Consider the following 24,114-nt stretch of genomic DNA (forward strand, 5'->3'; position numbering starts at 1 on the left):
TTAGCACAATAGACTGCAGAAAAGCTTTACTTCTTGATCAGGCATACTACAAATGCAATGCTTTTTGCATTGTTCAACATCATCACATATTCCTCATCTTACATATCGACGATCATTAATATCAACACTATGCTGCCAAGAGGACAATGAAAAGGAAGATTGAAAATTTTAAAATAGAAATACAACCATTTAATCTGCAGTTGGAAAAAGCAAACAAGACCCAGTAGTGGGCAACAGAGGAAAAGCTAAAGTTAATGTCATCTAATTGCAACCAATGTCACTAGAGAAAAACAAATGATAAATAAAGAGAATCATTAGACCCATTGTTGTTTCGTTGCCTCCATTCTCTTCAACAAGCCACCAATCTCGGCATGCATCCTCATCTTCATTTGGTAGTAATCACAATGCGAGCCTTCTAAAATTTTGAGCTCCTCAAACTTTTTCCTCCGCCTGTCCTCAGTTTCCTGCAAGCAGAGTTTAGCAAGCTTCTCAGCATACTCCTCTTCTAATTTTTCAAATTTCATCCTAATCATTCGTCTGAAACCCTCTGCCTCACTCCGTGCCTCATCTGCTCGGCCCTGGAACATCCTGGCTTCTGCTTCTTTTACCAGCACAATGCTTTCCAAACTGTCAAAACCATCTTTCTTCAATGGCTTCACAGACCATTCATCCTCAATCATCTTATTCTCAACTACGAGAGGAGTTTTCACATCATTTTGATGAAGATCAACAGGTAACATATCTTTTCTTCCGCTTGAAGAGCCCAAACAAGAGAAGGAAGATTTTCCAAAAAGAATGTTTGATGCTGGAAAAGCAGACACATCATTCCTAAGGCTAACCTGACTAGGCACATCCTTTGAAGGAATAGTCAAAGTGGTAAGGTCTGGGAATGCATCTGCATCTGAAAAAATAACAAGCAAAGATAAAACAAAATCATACATTAGACTTAAAACGCTTCTATACTACGTACCAAGAAAGATGAAAGAATATCTTGTATTTTTTGAGCTGCTACTCCTATTTATAGCTTAAAAGATGCAACCACAATATTCTCTACCAATTCACAAAATGCAGCAAAAATGCAAAAAAATAAGTACAAGAAGACTAATTTGACTTAATGAAAAATAGTTTGCATAGCTTCGACAGAATAAGAAAAAAAATCTTCAGGAAGAAGGAAAGGGATTTAACTGAGTAATTTGAAGAATTATATGGAGTAGAGTAATCACCAGATCTGTCCAATGTAATTTGAACCATTGTAAGCACAGGTCTGATAGTGCAAAATTATAAAACAAAAGCTCAATTGTCAGCTAGCTCAAATAAGTAATATTATTGCAAACTGTATGAAGTTTAGAATTTGAGATTCTTGATGATATTAGATACTGTAAACCTTAATAACTGGTTGAAAATTGACACAGAATCTCTCTAGACTAGAGTTCCAGGAAAAATATGAACTGAAGAAAACCAGTGTGCACTTGATTCAAAAATCAAATATGGTGGTTCAACTGTTTGAATTAGAAATGTGACCAATTTGATTCCCAATTAAAAGTTTACTCAGTCAAGATTAGAGAAACACTAGGGGCACTGAGGAAAATGAACACACAGATTAAGAAGTCACAGAGGACAGGCCAAAATATATGCATCACACAAAGTGAGCTTAGCAAGTTTCACAAGCCTGGAAGCTTGTAAAAACATCCTTTGAGATCACAAATACTGTTAATAAACCTACACTACAGATGTTCACCCAAATACTATTAATTTCAATTTAGTTCCCGAAAAGGAGAAGAAACCATGAAACCTGAGACACTACACCAGATTAATTAAGATACAACACGTGCGAGAGGCTCAGGAAATGAATGGCATGCCTGAATAATAGTTAAACATCTTTGGACTCTCAAGAAGTATTTGCAAACAAAAGCACAATATATACAAGAAACATACACAGTATTCACTCCCAAATTTCGAATATTCAATTCTTGTTTCCAGCTATTTTTCAGCATGAAAAGGAACCCTTTTATTACGTCTCACCAGTGGAGAACAGATATAGAAACCCTGAAGCTCCTAGCAAGTAGCTAGGAGATTTTAGTTTGTTGATGAATTTTAAAAATTCGAAGCCTTTAACATGATTTGTTTTGGCATAAGTATTTGATCTCCTGAACAGAAGTTATGCATCATTTAAACCAGTTAGGTAATCTCATCTTTAACCAAATAAGTTTGCTGTTCTACCTTCAGAAAAATGACAAGAAGCTTTACAACCTCAGAATCCAAATAATATCTGGCTTACGATAACGTTGGTTAACCAGGCAAGACATAAGCAAAAAGAAAAAAGGTGGAACACCTCTGCCTAATATAACAAGCAGCAATACACTGCACAGATTCTGAAAGCTCCATCCTCTATGTACCTGTGGCTAATTCGAATTAGCCTTTTTTTTAAAATTACAATATCGATCTTCCTTCTACAGAAGCATTTGGTGTAAAGCACTCTAAAGTTGAAGCTCAAAAATCCAGTTCCACGAAATAAGCAATCGAAATATTCAATGAGCTAGTTATGCCAAGCCATCTCAAAAATTGGACCAAATTGCTGTCTCTCTTTGAGAAAACCTCATGGAACATTTTTCCAGACCAATTCTCACTCTGATAAATGGTTATCGAACAAGCAATGTACTTTGGTACATTGATAAACTGCAACTGATGCACATATGGCAGTTAATCTCATCTCGCCTATACATCGATCATATTTAAAGGAAATATGTTTATAAATCATTCCAAACTTCCAAGCTTAGACCTGTTGGACATATGATTCAGTACACTTGTCCAGTAGCCTTACCTATGAAGCAGCTATTCAAGTTTTGGATTACTATAAATGCAGTTAGACCAATGTTAATGACTCACTTAAACAAATATCCACGCATTGGCGCAAAAAAAAAAAAAAATTTAGAAACAGAATAGACAAAAAACATGTAGACTTAACATACCAGTGCACACCTTTGGAACACACGCAACTACTGAACAGAAACTACGTACAAGTACAAATTAAATCATAGCAAATAAAGGCGAGAAGCACAAAGGAGATGGTCAGGAGGCTTACAATTGAAGAACTGAAAGATGAAACCGCATGCATCTAAAGGCGACAGCACCTTGCTCTGTAACTTGGAAAGCATCTCATCAGCCTTAAGATGGAGCTCCTTGCCTTTTCGATCCTCACTACCACGAAAGATTTTCCTAACACAGTCAAGCTCTTTTATAAGGGTCTCTAGGCCCCATTCCCTTGCACAATTCATATATACATCCTTAACAAACCCAAACATCTCTGAAGCATGACCACAACCAAGACAGTTAAACTGCATCTCAGTTGTCCCAGATGGTCCCTTCAAGCTAGGACCTGGCCTTATCAGATTTTTCTCAATGCCACAAGTAGCGTGACACCAATGCGAGCAGACATCACAGCCAACCCAACTGCAGGTGTTGGCAGCACAGTCAAATTTGAGACAAACAGGACACATGCATTCACTGCAGAATCCTTTCTTTGTTGAGCAAATCTTGCAGTCACAGTCATCAACAGGTAATAGCCTCTTGCAATTTATATTTCGACACCGCTCAAGCAAGAATATATCGATCAGTTCGGAAGTAGGAAGGCAAATCTTGCTTGATAAATAGGCTGCAAGACCCATTTTGATTGCAACCAAAATGTCAAGTTGGATTTTGTGAGCCTTGGAAAGAGTTTCACTGGTCAGATCAGACCGCCTATCAAGCCTGCTCTGGAGGCCCATCAATTCATCTTTCCTCTCAGGTTTTGCTATGAGATTCTTCAAGTACTCTTTTGTAGATTCAATAGTTTCCTCAGGGAGCTCCTGAACTATCTGAGACATGACAGAAATAGACTCCGAGACAATTTCTCGAAGTATCCTCTCAGGCCTAGAAGGCTTACGAGCTCTTCCTCCATCCAAACTCTCCAAACCTCTAAAATTCTCAGAGCCTCTTCCCCTAGAATCACCTGATTGAGCATCCAACCTCGGCCTTGCAGGCAGCTCAGATGGAAAAAATGAAATATTATCAGAACTTGTAGCCCTATGTATGCTATTATTACCTGTATCCTTATTCACCACACAATTCCCCAGTGTAACACCTCCAGGACCAGGATTAGACAATGCCACAGTTCCATCACCAATAGGCCTAAACCGGCTATGGACCGACCCATTAGTCCCCTCTCCAGCATTCCAAATCTGATCACAGTCCCTCCTATGACTCCCTGTGGAGTATTCATAATACTCTGTTGAATTCCTCGTGAGTGAGCAGCTTGGATTGTGGGAATAAGGATGGGAGTAAGAGTAAGACATCGAGGCTGCTGAAAAATCATTTGAATAAGTTGTTGCAGTCCTTGTAATGTTATTCGCTGGTTCAAGCGACTGCACACTCCTACTAGACCTCAAGCGAGAAGGGAAATCGCCATTCTGAACGGTGTGATCCCCGTTTAGAACTCTATTCGACCCAGCTAAAGACAGCGAAACATCAGGCAGAGCTAAAGACAGATTCAATGTTTCCATCCTAGGCTTCTTTTCCCTAATCTCTACCTCGTTTTCCCCATTTTCTTCAACTTCTCTCTTACAAGAAATCCCCCTATTCTCATTCAAATGAAGAAAATCCCTCTCAACCCACCTATTATTTTCCTCATTTTGATCCTCAGAAACAACTATCTCTTTCCCTTTATAACTACTTCCACCAGCTCCATTACACCCTATCTTGTCAAACAAATTTTTACCAGAAGCACCACCATCTTTAGCATTCTCACAAAGATAGCTTAGAGTAAGCTCTTGAGCACCAGAATTTCCACTCTTTCTAGACTCACAAGGAACACCCGATACAGAACCAGAACCCTCAAAATTTCTCATAATTTTCTCAGATGATTCTCTCAAAAAATCAATACCCTTTTCTAAAAATCCATTTTTCACATCTGGGTTCTCATTATTTTTTCCCTTTTCCTCACTAATAATATTCTTATTCTGGTTCTTGTTCTCTGACTCACTTGAATTCTCTTTCTCTTTCATCATCACAGTTCAATTAAACAAGCTGAAAATAAATAAACAAATAAATTAAAATCCAGAAAGAAAGATTCTTGCTTTATTTTATGCTGAGCAGAGATGGAAACTTACAGCAGGGAGGAAGAGAGAGTGAAGGGCAGTTCAGTAATTTGGGAAGAATCTGAGGGCTAATGGAAAGGTTCAGCTCTTGACTCCATAGCTGTTCTGTCTTACTTTTCTCTCTCTTCTTCCTGTGAGTTGATTATTATGCAAAACTGCAACGGCTGAATTTGTCTTTATATTATTTGAATTATTTAACTTTTTGTTGTCTTTTTAATTTTTTAAATTTAATTTTGGAATTTCTTTCAGGGGATTTTACTTGAGCGTTCACATTTGAGTTTTCAACGCGGAGATAGTGGGGGGACTGTTTGCCCCTCTTAAGGAATGAATTTCTTGAATTTGGACTAAAGGTTTGCTGTCATTGATCAACCCAAAGCAAATTCCAGTCTCAAGAAACAGAATTGGAATAATTAGTGTTTCTAACTTTTGCTTAAGTGGAAGGTTGGGCAATTAAACTCTTAATTTTAAATTGATGGTACATACAATAGTGTCCAATGTCTACAATTTGTACTACCTGTTTGCTTATTAATCATTGCCACTCCCTCTTTTTTTTTTTTTTTTGGGAAACGATAGATCACTCCCTCAAAAAGAGATAAAAAAACAACTTTAAATACATTACAATTAAGGGACGAAATTGAAATTTGAAATTTAAAACTTAAAGTCGGAATTCAATAAATTACTGAATTGTTAGATACTAAATCTAATATATTTGAGTATATATCACATTAAGTAATAAGTGAATTACTTGTCACTTATTTTTCAAAGTAAGTTTTGCCTTAAAAATTTAATATTATGTTCTATTTTTTGTTATTATGCTCTGAATTCATTGATTTTAATTACTGAATTGGATTATCAAACAAAGCCTAAATTATAACAAATAAGGAAAGTGCCAACCTGTGTAACCGTTTGGATTTCGGAGTAGTTGCTTGTGACAATTGTCCATATTTACTTATTTATCATGCGAGGATGATATATCATACATATCCATCCCAAACTTCCCACCTGAATCCCCTTATAAAAAGAAAGTAAAAATTTTGTGAATAGTATTCTAAGAGGGTACACTACCTGCGGAGTATCTAAACGATCTCAATTGTCCACTTTTGGGTCCTTATTAATTTTAAGTTTTAAATTGACCCTTCGATAATAAAAAGTGTTAAATTTTAGTCATTCTGTTGATCTGTGCCGTTAGAGCTAATAGATACAGGATAGACTAAAGAATTAAAATTTGACATTATTTTATAATTATTTAAAAGCCAATATGAGATTTAAAATAGATTACGATCCAAAAATTGACGATTGAAATATTTGACACAAGTAGGAATAAAATTCTAATTAGCACTCACTTGTTTCCCTACCTTTTCTCTACTCTCAACCTTCCTTGCACCATTCTTTCTTTCATTGGAGGGAAATATTGGTCTCAAACCAAGGCCTTCCTTCCACTTCCTCTGTTGTTTTTGTTTTTGTTTTGTTTCTGTTTAATAAAGTCTCTTTTAAGATATCCTAATAAGAGTTTTCCGTATCTTAGTGTTTACTAATGATAGTTTTCTTCTCTCCTAAACAATCTTAGTGGGAATGAGTTTTATTTAATTTTTTGCTATTTTTATCAGAACTAAAAGTTTTTTAGATCCATACATTAGATTTGGAATTTCTTGGGTTTTCTCGTCAGATCTCAGCATCAGTTTTAAACTTTAATCAATTGGATAGAAAATCTGAGAGAATAGGCATGCACAAATATTTACGAGGCAACTCGTGCAATTGGTCAAATTTGATGATTTGCTATTCATAATGTAATTTTTTATATTTTGTAACTCTGTTAAATCTACTAATTTGCAGATCAGATATATCTATGATATGTTTCATGTATTTTCTACCATTATTGCGTTTATCTTTGTCAAGCAGATCGTGTTAGACAATTTTCAGCTAGTTTATTAATAGTATTGACTTCCATTTTATAAAAGAAAAAGGATTAAAATTCTGAGTTCGATAGAGAATTTTTCAAATCAAATTCTGGTAATTAAGTAACAAAATTCAATTATGACATTATCGTGGTCATAACTTTGAGAGAATAGAAGTTCACAATCGAGTAAAAGCAATTCATAGAATTCACCCTCGGACTAGCCATGTATTATAGTAGTCGTAATTTGAGTGAATTAGACGTCGATCAATGGACGTTATTGTAAACGCGTCTGAATGAGAAAAAATGGAGAGTGGATGGAGAATCTCTAAAATAAGGTCCCATTTTTCTTTGGATGGTTACTTTGACATGTGACAGATGAATAAAGTTTCTTCATCAGCTTTAACAAGTCTGATTGTAATATCATTAAGGATGGTGAGTTCCCATTTGGAGCAACAAAACACACCATCCCCCTTTATCATGTTACCAAGTGTTTTGTTTAATGTCATAAAAACAAAACGGCCAATACTATGATATGTTAATGGATTTGGTCTGAACCTGCATTATCTTCTCTTCTTTGTTTGACTTCCACTTTGTTTATTTATTTTTCTCCTAAAAAGCAATTAATTGATTGGTTTGTGAGTTTCACCTCGGTGGAGGTTCAGCTCCATTGCTCTTTGTTTTGTGCGAAGTTATCCCCAAGTACTATTGCAAATATATTTTATGAATTTGCATTTTTCTAGTGATAAAACTGATCTTTTTTTTTTAAAAAGGAAGGAACAAAAGGGGAGGGGAGAAGGACTTTTTTTTTTTTTTACCCTCCCACTCCTTTCCTACAACCAGTTGTAAGGTACAAGATTTAAATCCTGAATGGGCCTGTTTGATAAACAAGCTTTTGGCCAAATTTATCTGTTACAAGTTTTTTAATAACGTAACTACAATAGTCTCAAAAAACTTTTAAACTATACACTTCAAAATATTCAAAAATGTACACATTTCAAAAATTTTTCTATAATTTCTAAAGTAAACTACAGTAAAGTTTTAGACAAACACCAAAAAAATTCATTTGCCAAACGGGGCCATAGTATCTTGAAAGAGTCTAAGAGTCCTCCCCTAATTACTGGTTGGGAGGGGAGGATTTAGTCAAGCACAAATAAATCATGAAATCTAGGACTCTCCTCGTGGTATTTTTAACTTTTTTATAATATTAGTCCAACCATGATAGTTTTTCTTCCTTTTCCTTTGCCCATAAAAAGTTTAATAGTAGATAAAGGTTACCCAATTCCCGAGTAATAACAACCATGTATGAGGCATTTTTTTCGAAAGTGTGAACTGAATCTTACAAGTTACCTACCAATAAGAGATTGCAGCTGCAGGTAACAAATCTCAAACTCAGAACTTGATATTTACTTTTCTCGATGGCATATCCTTTGGTTTAATGTCAGTTTGGCTCGGCATCCATAGAATATCCTATATTCTAGAAATAATTGGGGATATTAAGAATGATTTTTGGATCATTAATGACTAATAAAATCATTATCTTGGTACAAGAGCAAGTTTAATTTATTTTTTGAGATCATATTTCAAGATAATTATTAAGAAATTCAAAAAAATTACAAGTAGGATAGTTCATTTGAGTCGAATTCAAGCTCATGATATCCGAGTAGGATGACTTTGTCCAATATCGTGAGCATTTGTTTTGACAATTAAGGGAGGAAGGATTGTCAACAAAGACTGCATATCAATACTAAGTATGAATTGGACAAGTAGACTTGATGCATTACTTGTAAAGGAATCCGCGTGAAGGGTTGCTTTCAGTTGTTTAAATTAACTGATATTAGTTCCATTCTTAAATTACAAACTTGTCTGAAATACCTATTATTCACACATGACTATTTTCTGCAGCTTTCCTTTATATATATATATTTTTTTTTTGAAAAAAGAAAAATGATAAAGAAGCAGTTGTAGAACTTCTAGAGCCTTTTTTCTTTTTTTTTTTTTTTGTAAAATTATTCAAATGACATTTATCTTTCAAGCGTTTAAAGAGCAATTTTAGAAAGAAGTAAGAGAGAACAAGCTCATATGACTGGAATTGGATTATAAAGTCGAAACAAATGGAACCTAACTCAAAACGACAATAATTTTGATGCTATTCCTTTACCTTCACTGAACAAATGGACAGAACTGTAGAAAGATGTAAGTGTACCCTTTTTAAAGTTTAGGAGGCGATTAGATGGATCAATAGTTAGAGAGTTAAAAGTATACAAATCAAAAAGTTTGAAAGCCAGAAGGTCTTTTCATTTTTCTTTTTGTTGACAGCATTAAGATGCACCAAGACAAATATGTAACCAGGATAGTTGCAAGGACTGATGTTTAATTTACAACTAATAAATGTACCATTCTAGCAGATTTAGAAACCAGAGAAGTTCTTGACAATCTTTGACTCAATTCATATGACGACACTTGATGTTGTAAAATATTTCTTAATCATCAGCTCCGTTTGGATCCTTCAAGTTTTCAAAAACTAGTTTTTTAAATACTATAAAAATTTTTAAAAAAATACTCTAAAAAGTAGTCTAAATTTTTTTTAATATTTAAAAAATATCTCAAAATATATTTTAAAAACTCTACTATTCTTAAATATTCCAAAATATTTTCTAAAAATATCTCAAAATATATTCTAAAAACTCTGTTACTGTAAAATTTTTCAAAAACACCCAAAAAACAGCTAATTCAATCATTTTATTTCACATATAGCAAATTATTACACTATATTTTTCTATAAAAAATCTTAAAAAGAGTAATTCAAACGGGCTCTAAACTTTAAATATCAAATCACATCTTTTTCTAACAGTTAACTAAAACACTCAAATGATGTAAACAATAAGTCTTTTCTAACAGTATAAACAAGACACGTTTTCAGCCGTTGAGATTCTCATACAAAGACATCAATGAGTGAGGTTTCTCAGCTTTAATTCAAGGTCCTCAAGAAGAAATTCTGCAACATGCTGTACTTCATCAACTTATTTGTACAAATACATGATCCTTTTTGCACATATTTTGTGGAGATGGGAAAACACTTTGTAATCTCAATTAGGCCTTTTTGTACCAAGTCTGCAGCATGGAAAATGAATGGTTTGTGAATAGTTGGACGTTTAATTAATCAGCTAGACTTTGAAGAAATCTACTTCTGGAAGCTATGAAGGTTTGGCTGACCAACCATGGTGACAGCTGTTAGAAAAAACATAGTAAACTGAATAATGGTGACAATAACTTTTTGTGTTTGAGATCAATTTTGCTCTTTCCTTTCAAAAAAAAAAGAAAGAAAAGAACAAAAGAAAAGATAAAGAAGAAGGTTATTTACTGTTAATTGAGAAAGAGAAGTTAATTGCAGGAGGTGCAAGGACAACTTAAATGCCATAACAATTATAAAACAAAATGGGATATGATGTTCTCAGAATTGGATTAATTCATGTTATTGTATTGATCTTGTGCGTCAAGTCTTACAAAACACTTCGCTAATTGCAGAGATTATCTTTATTCTACAGGTTTTTATCAATATATGTCAAGATTACAAGAAATATAGCAAGTCAACTTTATCTTTGTCTCATAAAAAAGCACTAATGCAGTATTCATCTGATCTTTATAAGGCTGCAAGGTCTTTCCCTTAACCTGTGTTTCTATCTAAATTAATCTTCTCTTCATAAACGCGCGAGGTCTTTCCTTTAAAGATGTACCTGATGTAAATAGACTTATGCAGCATTAATCTGATCTTCATAAAGATGCAAGGTATGTCCTAATCTGTGCTCAGATGATTTTTGGATTTCAGCCTGTTTCTGATGGGAATTCGAAAAGATAATAGATACAAAACTTACTAAAAAGAGATGTTGTGTTGAAACAGAAACATAGCGCAATTGGTAACCGAATTAGCAATAGATGCTCTAAAATCATGCTGGTTTAAGTAAAGGAATGCAGAGAGGATAAGGAAGGAGTTTTTTCCACTAAGAAAGACTTCAAGGAAGAAAACTACCATAGCAGAATTGTGGAAGTAAAGCCTTAAAATGGAACAGGATCAAGTCCTTTACACAACATTATTAAATTTTTTTTTTTGGGCACAACATTATTACATCGTCCTTGCATATCCAAGTCCATGAATAATATGCTATACAAAAATACTTGAAACCAGAAATGATAGCATTCACAGTTTGCAATAGACAATGTTTTGATTGAGATAATGCTAATACAGTCTACAAAACCACCAATATTGTGGCTGGAGATATTGTTGGTTTTAAGTCCTCCAAAGGTCTGATGTCATCCGGGGCCTGAAGAAATGGAATTGGAAGTGGATCGAGAGGGTCAATAGTTATCCTCTCAAGTGAGCCTGCAGCAGCCTTAATTAAATGGCTAAAGAGCTCGACTTCATTCCTGCACCCCAGCCAACCCCGGAACTCCACCTTCTTGAGGCATTTGCACTTGCGTCCTTTCGCCAGCTGCTGATGCCTTTCTCCAAACTCGACAACAGATTTCAAGAAGCGAGGATTGCATCTCCAGTTCTCCACATTTGGACCACCCCCAAATCAATTGCGTACTTGAGCACCAATTTATATAAACATTTTGATGCACGGAGAAATCATGAACTCACAAAAAGCATGTTCTGCTCATCTATTATGCAGAATGCTAATTCCAATTGGCAAAGATTTGGCAATTGGGCAAATTCTTCGTTCCTAAGGACTTTAGCGGAAAGACATCATATCATGCAGTTCCAATGTCAAAGTCTGTAGCTGCGCATGATTTAAACCTACTAGTGTAAAAAAAAAAAAAAAATTATACAACAACAATATATAAAAAAAACTTACTCTTCACTTTTACTCAACAATTTTATAAAGCATGATACAATTATGAACTTTTTCAAGCAAAAAGTGGATGAATTTAAAATTTTAAACCTAATTGTTACAATTTGAAAATGTTAGCGGATCACAAAAAAAAAGCCTTTCAAATATGGGAGCATAGTTTTATCCTTGACATGTATTGATTAGTAAAATCAATACGTGTATTGATTAGTTTTATCCTCTCAAATATAGGAGCATAGTTTTATCCTTGACATGTATTGATTAGTAAAATCTTATACTAAGTGATAAACGACTTAATTAATAGAAATAAACTAAAAAATGGTCAACTTTCTTGGTTTAATTTAGAGATTCCTATGTTTGTGTCTATCTCTTAGGTTTGAGTCATTTTTTGCAGATGGACAATAAGACATGAAATACATTCATTCTTTGCAATTAATTAAATATTCGGTAAGTGTTAATAAATAAGATCATGTTGAGAATGTCTCGATCTTGCGGCTCAAGTTAATACTACAAGATTTAGAAGTTTTGAATTCAAATTCTCCTTCTCCCCGCTTCTTAAATCCCACCACTCCCTATTAGGAAAAAAAAAAAGAAAAAGATCAAAATGTTAACATCATTTAACTTAATAGTGAAATCATCAAGGCTGATTTTATGAAACAAATTATTACACCATAAGTTTTCTTACAAAAAACAACTGAAAATCATGATAAGCGGTCAATACAAATATAAAAATTTCTAAAATCATAGAGGTGAGCCATCAAGTTTGTGTCTGTAGTACAAGTCATATGTCGTTTAAAGTAGGATTTTCCTTATTAAGTTACTTGCATCTCTTGTAAGTTGACTCTTTCTAGTAGAATGGAAATTCACCTTAAAGGCACTAAGTTCCCCAACGATTGGTGCCTTTTGCATATTCCTCCTAACGTTATTTTTGTTGCACTTTGCCTTCTATTATTAAGCCCATCTGTTTCGAAGTGCCAATTTTGTCCTTATCTCCATTTTCCTTTACTCTTCTTTCCCTTGCCCAAGCTTTTCATGTCACCCATTTCTAACAATATTCATTTGTTTTTTCAAAAAATCAAGAATTAAGTTCCCAAAATATTCAGTTTCTATTAGAAAAATCTTACCATACTAAGTAAATTCAAAACTTTGAAATTGTTGAACATATTCCTCGTCAAATTCTGAAAATCAATAAATGGAGGTAAGACAAATGTGGTAAGGTATCTTTTTCACATGTATCTTGAAAATTTGAATATTTTGATAAAAATTTTATTTGTAAAAATTGCTTGGTATTCTGTTTTGTTAATTATTTTATTATTTTTTCATACATGAAATGATTTTATTTTAAATTCTACAATATATTTCACGAGCATGTGATTTTCTTAAGTGGTTGGATTCCATTTTTAAGGACACCCTCTCGAGAAAAAAGAAAGGATCTCCTTTTCCAGTCTTGTTTTTACTAATTATTGCTTTGAAGCCATTAACATCTTTTTGGCTAAACCGTTAGTGTTGACTGTTATTCAATGGGAAAAGTGCAACAAAAATAACATTAGGAGGGAAAGTGCAAATGGCACTAAGGAGAGTTTAGCGCTTTTCATTAGAGTAGTCAACGATTGTAAAACTGATTCTTTTCTGGAAAAAGCACTAATTGCTTTATTCTTTTGTGCTTGCACCATTTATTTGTACAAGAAGCTTGGTAGTCGGTTGCGTCAGAGACTTGGGGCTTCGTTATCAGATTTTGGTGTTCAACTGATGGACCGGTGTTCCAGCTTCTTTCTAGTTTTTCTTGAGATGATGAGATTTGAAAAACCTTTGGTACTTTCAGTGATGATGATGCAAGGAATCATAGAGATATGCATGGCGGAAAATTTAAAATTTTTGATTCCTTTAATAGATCGACCTTTGATTAAATTCATGTGACATAAAGTTAGTTTAAAAAGATTCTCTCAACCCATGAAGATCTTCTTAAATAGGTGGAGATTTAATGCAGAGGGGCCAAGTGATCCATGTAATTGCACAGATGTCCGGTCTTTAATAGTGATCCATACGAACCTCCTTAATTAGAACCCCCTAGATCGAATTAGTTTAAACTAAATTAGTACTAACTATTACTAGGACACCTCCCACAAATTAGTTGAGAAAAACTTTAGTTTTTTAGCATGAAAAACTTTTCAAAATGAGAAAAAATAAGAGATGTGATTATTGACAAATTTTGGATATTTTCTCTTAAGATTTTTCTCAAAAATCTCACAAGGCAATTTGTGTATCAATTAGTCTTATTAGCAGAATCTTACTGATCATTTATAAACAAATAAGTTGTCCATATCCTTATGAAAACCTACAACTAATTTTCAATAGGATTCAGCTTCTTTATTCTAATATAGTACTTGTATTTCGAAGATTTAAACGTATTTGCTCTATAAGTCCCTCAAATTGAATTTGTTCCATAAATTAAACTATAATTTATAAAACCTTGTCTATCAAGTCCCTACTTCAAATTCATTTAATTCAACTGAAGAAGCGCTTAGTGTATGTGACCCATTAAGTTCTTATATACATTGGCAATAAGTATAAGTTATAATTTTCAATAAGTAAGAAATAGATAAATTAAAACTCTTTTCAATTTATCATTGATTCTACTAATCAATCAACTTATTCTTACATATGAAGATTGTCATTTAGCAATGCATCATGACCACCTAAGTAATGAGAAAAGTCAAATGGATGATTTCATCTTCTAGTAAATGCTTACCGTATAATTAATATTTTTTTACCACACTTATTTCACATAATCTTGGAATAAGTTGTGCCTATTCTATTATGTGATTAATGCTGATGTCTTATACCAAAATATAACTCCAATAAAAGAAGCACTTAGAAACACTTTCTAACACTCATCCACTTAGCGAGTTATACTTCTATAAGTGGCCAGATATGAGATAACTCCTCTATGATAAGATGCGGTAAATCCTCATAGGTTATTTATCATCTTTTCATACTTCAAATATATTCCCATTTACTAATAATGTGATCACTCCAAATATAACCGTTTGTACTTAAGATACCATTATAACATTAAGTCTAAGGATCACTTCCACAAATGTCACTTAGAGATTAATCCATTAGCACTTAAAGGATATCTCTATGCGGATCAATGTAGTAAATTTGATCATCCTATCAAGCACCCATATACTAGATTATGTGTCTCACACATCATAATAGATGAGATCCACTATTTCTCATATAGAAGCGACATAGTATATGATAGTCTAACTATATTAATAATTCTCTTTCTTGTTAATACTTTGATAGGAATGTTTAAAAATAAACTTTATTTATAATCAAATGAACTTTACCGTCATAACTCATATAATTTCTTTGATTAGATTTACTCTAAGTGATTTATCATGCTTATATAAATATATAAGAGCAATCAAGATGTCATTTATTGTAATATAAATAGTTCAAGTACATATTAAACACTAGATATTGATTGACCTTAGGGTATAGGCACTTTTCAATCTCCCACTTGTATTAAAACCAATCACTCTAAGTTAAAGACCAAATAAGCCTACATGACCATCATGTTTTCTTTAAGATAAGTTTTAGTAAATGAATCAACAATTGTATCATTGGCGGGAACTATTTTTATCTTCACTTTTATTCCAACGAATGATTTCACCAAATCATGTGATAGCACCTTCACAAGTTTATGGATCTATGATGAGACTTTAGTTCCTTTGCTAAGACAAATATCCATTATAATCACAATACCAATAAAAGGACTTTTAATGGAGAAACCAATCTAAGTTCATATTTGAATTTCTAGATCAAAATGCTTCCTTCTTCCACTTCTCAAGTAGCAACTTGTTAAGATTTAATTGTAGATTTGGCTGAAACTCTTTCAACAAGCAACACCAATATTATAAGTAAATACATAATTACTTGCAAATTAACTTCATAAGATTGTGTACAAGTATATTCTTGAATTTCCATTTTTTATGAATCAAAGGAGATATTGAGCCTAGTACATTGAAAGAATTATTCTATACAATATGGATAAAAACCCCTTCTTAGATCACTTCATGCCAAACATCTTTAGCATCTTGTCTAGATACTTTGAAAGGCCTAGTAATTATGATATATCACCCTACATTTTTAATCCCAAAGAGAAGATTGCTTCACCTTAATATCATGGAGAAAATCTTGATAGCTATACCTATAATTTTGGAGTATAGGAATATCTCATGATCTAAATGAATGATACAACTATTGGAGACTTGCTTCATTGGTATACAAGATATTAAAAACTTTAAAGTGTTTTACATACATAACTATTTGTTATTTCTATTTATGGAAAGTGATTTTAACATCTATTTGCCATGCTATAACTCACAGCTAAGTAAATCTAAATGAATTTAAGCTTGTTGACTAGAGAGAAAGTTTCTTTAAAGATAATTACTTATCATTAATAGTAACCTCTCTACCAATCAAGTTTTATAGGTAACAACTTACCTTCCATATTAGGCTTTATTGCAAAGACTCTCTTGCACCTAATAGGTTTTTAAACCATTAAGTTGATTAACTAATCTCAATGCCTTTTGCCAAATATGGAATACATTTTAGATTTTTAGCCATCTCTATACGTTATAAAACTATTAATAAGTCAATGGGAACTTCATGATTAAACATCATGATTCTCTATAAGAAATCTATATTTCTAAAACTTATGAAAACCTCATTCTAGGAACTTTTGTTGCGCCTTATCATCATGAAATGCAAGCTTCAATTCCATACATTTGTTCAATTTCCTTTTGTGAAACTTAAAACTCTTTCAATTTTTAAGTTCTTTCTTACTCCCCCTACTTTATTCAGAATAAACCATTTATCTAGAAATAGTAGTTTTAGAGAAAAACACTTTTACTCTTGGAAATGATAGAAGTAGGATTCTTAGAGAAAAAGAGAAAAGTCCAACTTATAAGTTAGAATAAATCAAACCAATAAAATAGAGAGAGTCGATTTGCTCTTCTTCTTTTGCTTGATTTTTTTAATTTCTCAATAGTTCTCCATAAAAGTTCTTAATCGGATTCCAGCTTCAACTTGTCCGATTATGATTGCTTGATAAGTAAGGTACCCAATCTTTCACAAAGATTTGGATTGTTTGACACTCCACATCTTATATGGTATATTTTGAAACAAATATGGAATAGTGTATAGGAGGCAATTTATCTAGAACAAACTTCAAAACTATTTTGGTAAACTTGCATGGTGCATCTTATCTCATAAGATATAATTCTTTATCTTTATTACTCAACAATAATCGAAATATTTAGGAAAACTTATTTTACTTGAGAATCTCATTCACATTTAGAAAATTTTAAAACCCTTGGACTAAGTTTTCTCTACATTAATCAAATCTTGTTATTCCAATACTTCCCCATGGAACAAGTATTATTCACCTTGACCACATCTAGGTGTTCTAACATTTAACCAATTATTTCTCTACTTTATTAACTTCTCAAAACCTTAGATTTGCACTTCCAAAGATACATATATCCATTTTGAGTAGTTATTATTAAAAGTAGTAAAGTATAAGAAATAATCATCTCTAACATGAATTGCTAATATTCCACATACATTATAATGCATGAATTTTTTACAATTCTTTAATCCTTTTCAAATAAAAGGCGAACATATCTTTTATTAGTGAATAAGATTCACATATCTTTTATTAGTGCATGAATTGATTCATAATCAATTGAGTCAAATCATCATATGATTTAAAAATGTATTTCTCATTCATAAGACTAAATCCATAAATGCCAAAGATAGTTTTAAGTCATCTAACATTATATTTTGGGAGAATTGGAGTTTTGATCTCCAATTTATACCAAGTGCGCCAAACTAGTCCCCAATCTATTTTGGAGAACAAATGTGGTCACCAGTCTATCCAATTTAGCTCGAAAGTGGACAATTGATGGGTTTTCTTAAATTTTTGCCGGAAACAAGTCACATGAGAGCACGTGCCGGCGGTTAAAATCCTTTTTTCAATTTTCTAAGCGTGAAAACTCATAAAAAAAATATTTCAGCTTTCTGGTCCCATTTTTTATTATTAGCAAAGACAAAACACAATTAGCAAATATATAACCAAAAAAGGCAAAACCCTTTCTTCTCTTACTTCAGTCTGCAAAAATGAGAACAAAAAACCAAACCAAATTAAGTTCTGTGCATAAAACCAGCAAATCGGAAAAAAAATCTTAAGAACTCGGTGATAGTGGAGTTGTTCGTGAATCTGGGAGGAGGAAATGGCACTAAGACCAAAAGAAATGAAGGAGCACCGCTAGCAGATTACGGTATGTGATTTTGACCTCATGTAGCATTATGCATGCTTAATTCATGCTTATATTGTAAGAATGTGATGATGAATGGTGATATTTTCACTTGGGAGACAAAGAATGTCTTAAATTTTGGATTTTTAAGTAATCTGACAAAGCCCTAAAAACAAACTTGTCTACCATTGCAGGTGATCCCATATGTTTCTCTGGTGTGGGTTGTCATGGTAGATAATTTTGGGTTAAATGAGACTTTGTGACGTGCTTTTGTGGTCCTTGTTTGAACTTTATACGGCAGGGGGTATATTATTGAATTGTCTTGAAGTTGTTTGAGTGCAAATTACCTACTTATATAATCTAATTTGTCACTTATGGTACTTGTTTATTGTGTTTGTTTCATTTTTTTGTCCCTAAATGTGCCGAACTGTTGGGAGTTTTCAGCCATCTTTTCAATTAATTCCTATGCTTCTCGATGAGTTTTGTTCATTAAAGCACATTCACTTGTAGTGTTGATGATACTCCTATCTTTATAAAGTAGGCCTTTATAAAGTAGGCCACATATCTTTTTGCGTAAACTGGCAGCCCGAGACAGGGAAGTATTTTCCAAGAATTTTCTTTTCATGTCCTCATGTTGTGACACTCCCTGCTGGCAAGTAGTATAGCCAGTTTTTGAGAGCCCCTTTTAGTGAAGAAAGGAATGCCCGCATCTTAATTTACTCCTCAGTATTACCACGTGGTTTCATACTTGTACAGACCACTGTGAACTCCTATATATACTTGTAGGGTTCTTCACTTGGTAAACCATAAAAATTAGGGAGAATGTGTATTAAACCTAATTTCAATTCAGACGTTACAATTTCAGCAAAATCAGGAAAGGTAATGAATAAAGGCTACTGGTTTAAATCTGGAACAGTCAACTCCATCAATGTTCGATTGTTATTTGCCATGATAGCTTCTTCTTGCTTAGAATAACTTGAGTAGTCATTTGAGGAATCCAATAAGTCCACAGCCAAATTAAGCCTTGGAGACGCAGTGGATGACTGTTGTCTCTTCCGTATTCTGGTTTCTTTTCATAGCCTATGCACAGTCTTCTCAATCTCGGGATCGAAGATTAAAGGGTTAAAAATAAAAGTCTCCTGTGATATACCTAATATACAGAAAAGCTCCATGTAGTTTCAAAACATACAAAACGACACCTCATGTTTTGAACTAAATTATAAACTAATAGAATTCGTTAAATTTAACGGAAAACTTAACGGAATCTGGTAAATTTAACGGTAAACTTAACGAAATCCGTCATTTTCGTTAAGTTTAAAGAATTTTGTTAGTTTACAATTTAGTTCAAAACATGAGATATCGTTTTGTATGTTTTGAAACTATGGGGGGCTTTTCTGTGTATTAGATATACCATAGGAAATTTTTTTGTTTTTAACCCAAGATTAAATCACCCATACGAGAAGAACGAAGTATAAACTAGCAAAACAATCAAAAAATAAGATAAAATATAATAAATAAACTCCAAAAAGAAACAAATTAACCAACATTAATCCCCGGTAATGACGTCAAAAATTGATAGGTGTCGAACCTATGCAATAATAAAAACCTACTCAATAAAAATATAAATGAGTATAATGGTAAGTAGGGTGTCTCCAGAGGGATTAGGGAGAAAAACTGTTTCTTTCTAAGTAAAAAGTAATTGGGAGGTTTTAGAAAACTAAATTTAAAATAAATAATTAACGTAAATAAGAATAACTAAACTAAGCAAACTAAATTTAAATCAAGGAATAAGAAGCTCTAACCAAGAATATAACTCCGAAAGTGGTTCATACAACTATTTATTGATGCAATAATTATTTCATCTATTTATTAATAAACAGATTATAATTGTCAAACAAGCGATGACAACTAACTTTTTTTTACTGTCTCGATAGTTAAGGTACGTTCGTTAACTAATTTCCTAACCAAGAAACAACCCTAAATATGCTCATAGAATTTAATTTCTTGATTGTATTAGAAACTCAAAAAACCCTATTTTAATCAATAAACACATTACCGGAGTTTATTTAAATTAGATCATATGTTCCCTAACATGAAACTAATCATGCTAGTCGCCGCGAATTTATGACATTAAACAATTACGGATTTAATTGTCACCGCGAATTTATGACATTAAATAATTACGGATTTAATTGTCTTAGCTAACATTAGTTTGTTAAGTTAAATTAAATATCGGATGCCCATGATATTCAAACAACAAATCAACCGTGATAAATTAAATAGAAAACATACAAATACTAACAAATAAAAGAAATTAATAAAAAATAATTAGATCTCACAAATATAGATAAATTAAATCATTCGTTATTCCTTGACTAGAAAAGAAAATTAGTTACTCTTCATCGAGAGTAAGCCAGACAATTCCATTAAGGAGAGTCGCATAAGCCTTTTACGAAAGAAGAAAACTAAAGAAAATAAAAGTTGAAGAGAAAAGCCAAGTGGCCTTTCTACTTTGACGTGAGACTAGTCACACCCCCAAATTGTTTCACTTGTCGGAAGTATTAATCACATTCAAGGTCAGCCGATTTCCTTTTCCTTAATTTCCTACTTAATAATAAAAGCACATTGCCTAATTAGACAAAAGAAATACAAAAGATAATATTTTATATTTCCTAATTGAATACTACAACTAATAAAGATAATTTTCAAATCCTCCATCAAAGGCTATTCAGAATTTGACTTGAACTAGTATACCACGCGCATAAATCCCGACTTCTCGGGATTCGACAGCAATTTTTGAAAAATTACTTCTTTTATCTCTTTTTACCCCACCTCCCTACAATTAATACCAAATATAAGTCGAATCAATCAATTAAAATAATATTTGGCTAAAATCAAGGGTAAAAATATCCACATATATACCAACAAAATACACCCTGTGACAAATAGACGCTTTTGATCCTCCATTTTTGCAATTTTCATTTCTATCTCCTATTGAAAATGATCGTAATTCTATCATTTTTTAAAGAGATATACCTGATGTTGATGATGGTTCTTCAGACTCTTGCTGTTGAAAACCCATTGGTCCTGTTGCATAATTAAAGTTGGAGTTATCCCATCATCCTTGATCATATCCGTTTGAATAAGGGTCATACCACATTTGAAACAGGGGTGAAAAATCTCCAAAAGTATTGACTGGGGCATTCAAGTCATCTTGAACTATGGTGTACAGGTCGATTGAATAATCCAAGGCATAACAAATTCTACAAGTTGCAATAACCAATTTTTCTACATGATAGGTTGATGTATCTAAAAGTTGATCATTGGAAAAGACACAAACCTCATTATCCTTTCTAAGACTAAAATCCAATCTATCACTAAAATATTGAATGTTAGCAGCCATAAACAAATAAAAAAAGAGAGAAAAATAAAAATAAAAATAAGATAAACTCAAAATGAAACAAATTAATTAGGCACTAGTCTTTGGCAACAACACTAAAAATTGACAGATGTCGAACCTGTGTAATAATAAATACCTACTAAAAAAATACAAATTTTGTATATAGCAGTGAACAGGGTCAAATCTAAAGGAAATGAAAAAAATTCATTTCTTCTAGAGTCTAGAATATGTGGGTTGGGGAGGGGGGAAGGAGGGGTTTTGATAAATTCAAAAATAACTATTTAATCAATAAATAAAACAACTAACGAAAATAAATAGGAATTAAATCAATAATAACATGACCCTAGTCAAAAGTGCAACTTTTCATATGTGGTCTATACAACTGATCATTGATGCAAAAATAATTCAATTATTGATTAATAGATTAGTTATAACAATCAATAAGTTCTGACAGCCAACTTTTCTTAGTTTATCGATAATCAAGGTACAACCGTTAACAATTTCCCTAACCAAAGAACAACCTTAGGTACGACCATAGGATTTAATTTTTCAATTGTATTAAAAACTAATAAAGTTCAGTCCCAACTAACAAACACGCTACGAGAGTTTATTTAAATTAGATCATATATTTCCCTAACATGGGACCATTTGCGCTAGTTGCCACTAGTATCAATTGATCAAACAATTACGGATTCAATCAATTAATTTGACAATAGATTATTAGGTTAATTCAAATGTCGGGCTCATAATATTTAAATAACAAAACAATCATAAGAAGTTAAACTAGAAAACATATGAATACTAAGGAATAAAAGTAATAAGTAAAGCAATTCGATCTCATAGATATTTTGAACTGCCTCTTCAAGTTGACATTTGATTAGAAAAGAAAATTTAGCTACTCATCATTGGGAATAATCCAAATAATTTTATTGACATAAGTTGCATGAATATTCGATGATAAGAAACCAAAAGAAAAGCAAAAGAAAAGATGAAATGAAAGCTCTTCGTTTCTTTGGTCTTGATGCCAAGACTAGTAGTTAGCCAAAAATTTCAAAACAAAACAAAGTGGTTGCTTTCCGAAAGTATTAATAGTCAGCCGGCCTTTTATTTCGGTTATCTAGTACTACTCTAATTCTTCTAGGAAAAAGAATCCTAAAGTAAAATAAGACAAATTGAGGTAACTTTCTAATATAAGTGGAAGACTAATCATCCCTGGAAAAAGGAATTCAATTCCAAGAATGCCGACTCAGACTTGGTGGCTTCCACGCATGCGAGTTCTGAACTTCCAAGACTCGACAGCAGATCTTAATCATACCCATGTCAAACTGATTCATAATCCTGAAAAATCGCCCTTTTAACTATTTTTTGTTCCATTTCCCTGTAATTAGTATTATTAACCAAATATAAGTAGAATCTATCAATTAATATAATATTTGACTAAAATCAAGGGGAAAATAATAATAAATTTAATGATAAAATGTAATCCATCAGCAAACCAGCCACCGCAAAATCACAATAAAAACTGCAGTAATCCAGTGTTCTTGATGCAATTTCCAGTGATTAAATTTTGCAGAGCTTTTGATCTTTTGTTAAGTGGTTTTAGCAATCAAACAATATACAATGCATGCACGAAACTCTTTTGTGCAAAAAGAAGGAAGTAAGACCAATTGATTAAACTATGATCAAGCGTAGGCCAAGATTCCATATATAGTTCACATATCAAACATTGCAAGCATCTTATCTAGCGGTGACTTTTATCCAGGTTTTCTTTTTTGGATCCAGTGACTTTAATCTAAGGTTACAGTGGACTCAACAATTCTTCTTTATTTATTACATCTTTTAATAGCTATCGGTACCAGAGAATTCATGGACCCAGTGATTTTAGTCAAGGTTACAGTGGACTTAACAATTCTTCCTTATTCCTTGCATCCGCTATCTGTACCAGAGAATTCATGCATCAACAATTTATTTGAGGGAAAAAGAAACTTTTTATCCATTCATATCACGAAAAGCAGTCACATTTCTGGAACGGCCGCGGCTTTCGTCAACATCGACGGCGTTTTCTTTTTGTTTCTATTCGTGTCTTTTGCTGGAGGTTTTTCTATTTGTGATCTAATCAGAAAAGGATAACCACAAATCCTATTGTTTTGGTTGAAAATTCCCTATTACAGTCATTGAAAAACCCAAGAATAAATTCAGCCGCACATCTCCACGCGAATCTCCTTAACTAGAATCTTCTAGATCGAATTAATTGGTTTGAGAAAAATCCTAATTTTTCACAGAAAAACTTACCCCAATGAGAGAAATGAGAGATGTGATTTTTTCCTTATTTCTTGGATGAATTTTGGATATTTTTCTCTCAAGATTTTCCTTGAAAATCTCACAAGGCAATTTATGCATCAATTAGTCTTGTTAGCAAAAATTTAGTGAGGATTTATAGACAAATAAGTTGTTCATATCTTTATAGAAACCTAAAACTAGTTTACAATAGGATTCAACTTCCTTATTTTAA

General features: G+C 32.7%; 1 protein-coding gene across 1 annotated transcript; it reads right to left on the reverse strand.

Annotated features, from left to right (window-relative positions):
• On the reverse strand, window positions 1-5,257 carry LOC113753023 (protein OBERON 3). Its single transcript, XM_027297100.1, has 3 exons — window positions 5,145-5,257; window positions 3,083-5,061; window positions 1-901 (listed from the first exon to the last, which is right to left on the reverse strand). Exons 2-3 carry the CDS (start codon window positions 5,040-5,042, stop codon window positions 315-317), a joined length of 2,547 nt encoding a protein of 848 aa, XP_027152901.1. The 5' UTR covers window positions 5,043-5,061; window positions 5,145-5,257; the 3' UTR covers window positions 1-314.
• Between the last annotated feature and the right edge of the window lie 18,857 nt (window positions 5,258-24,114).

Source organism: Coffea eugenioides, chromosome 11 (assembly GCF_003713205.1).
Source record: "Coffea eugenioides isolate CCC68of chromosome 11, Ceug_1.0, whole genome shotgun sequence".
Classification (NCBI taxonomy): Eukaryota; Viridiplantae; Streptophyta; class Magnoliopsida; order Gentianales; family Rubiaceae; genus Coffea; species Coffea eugenioides.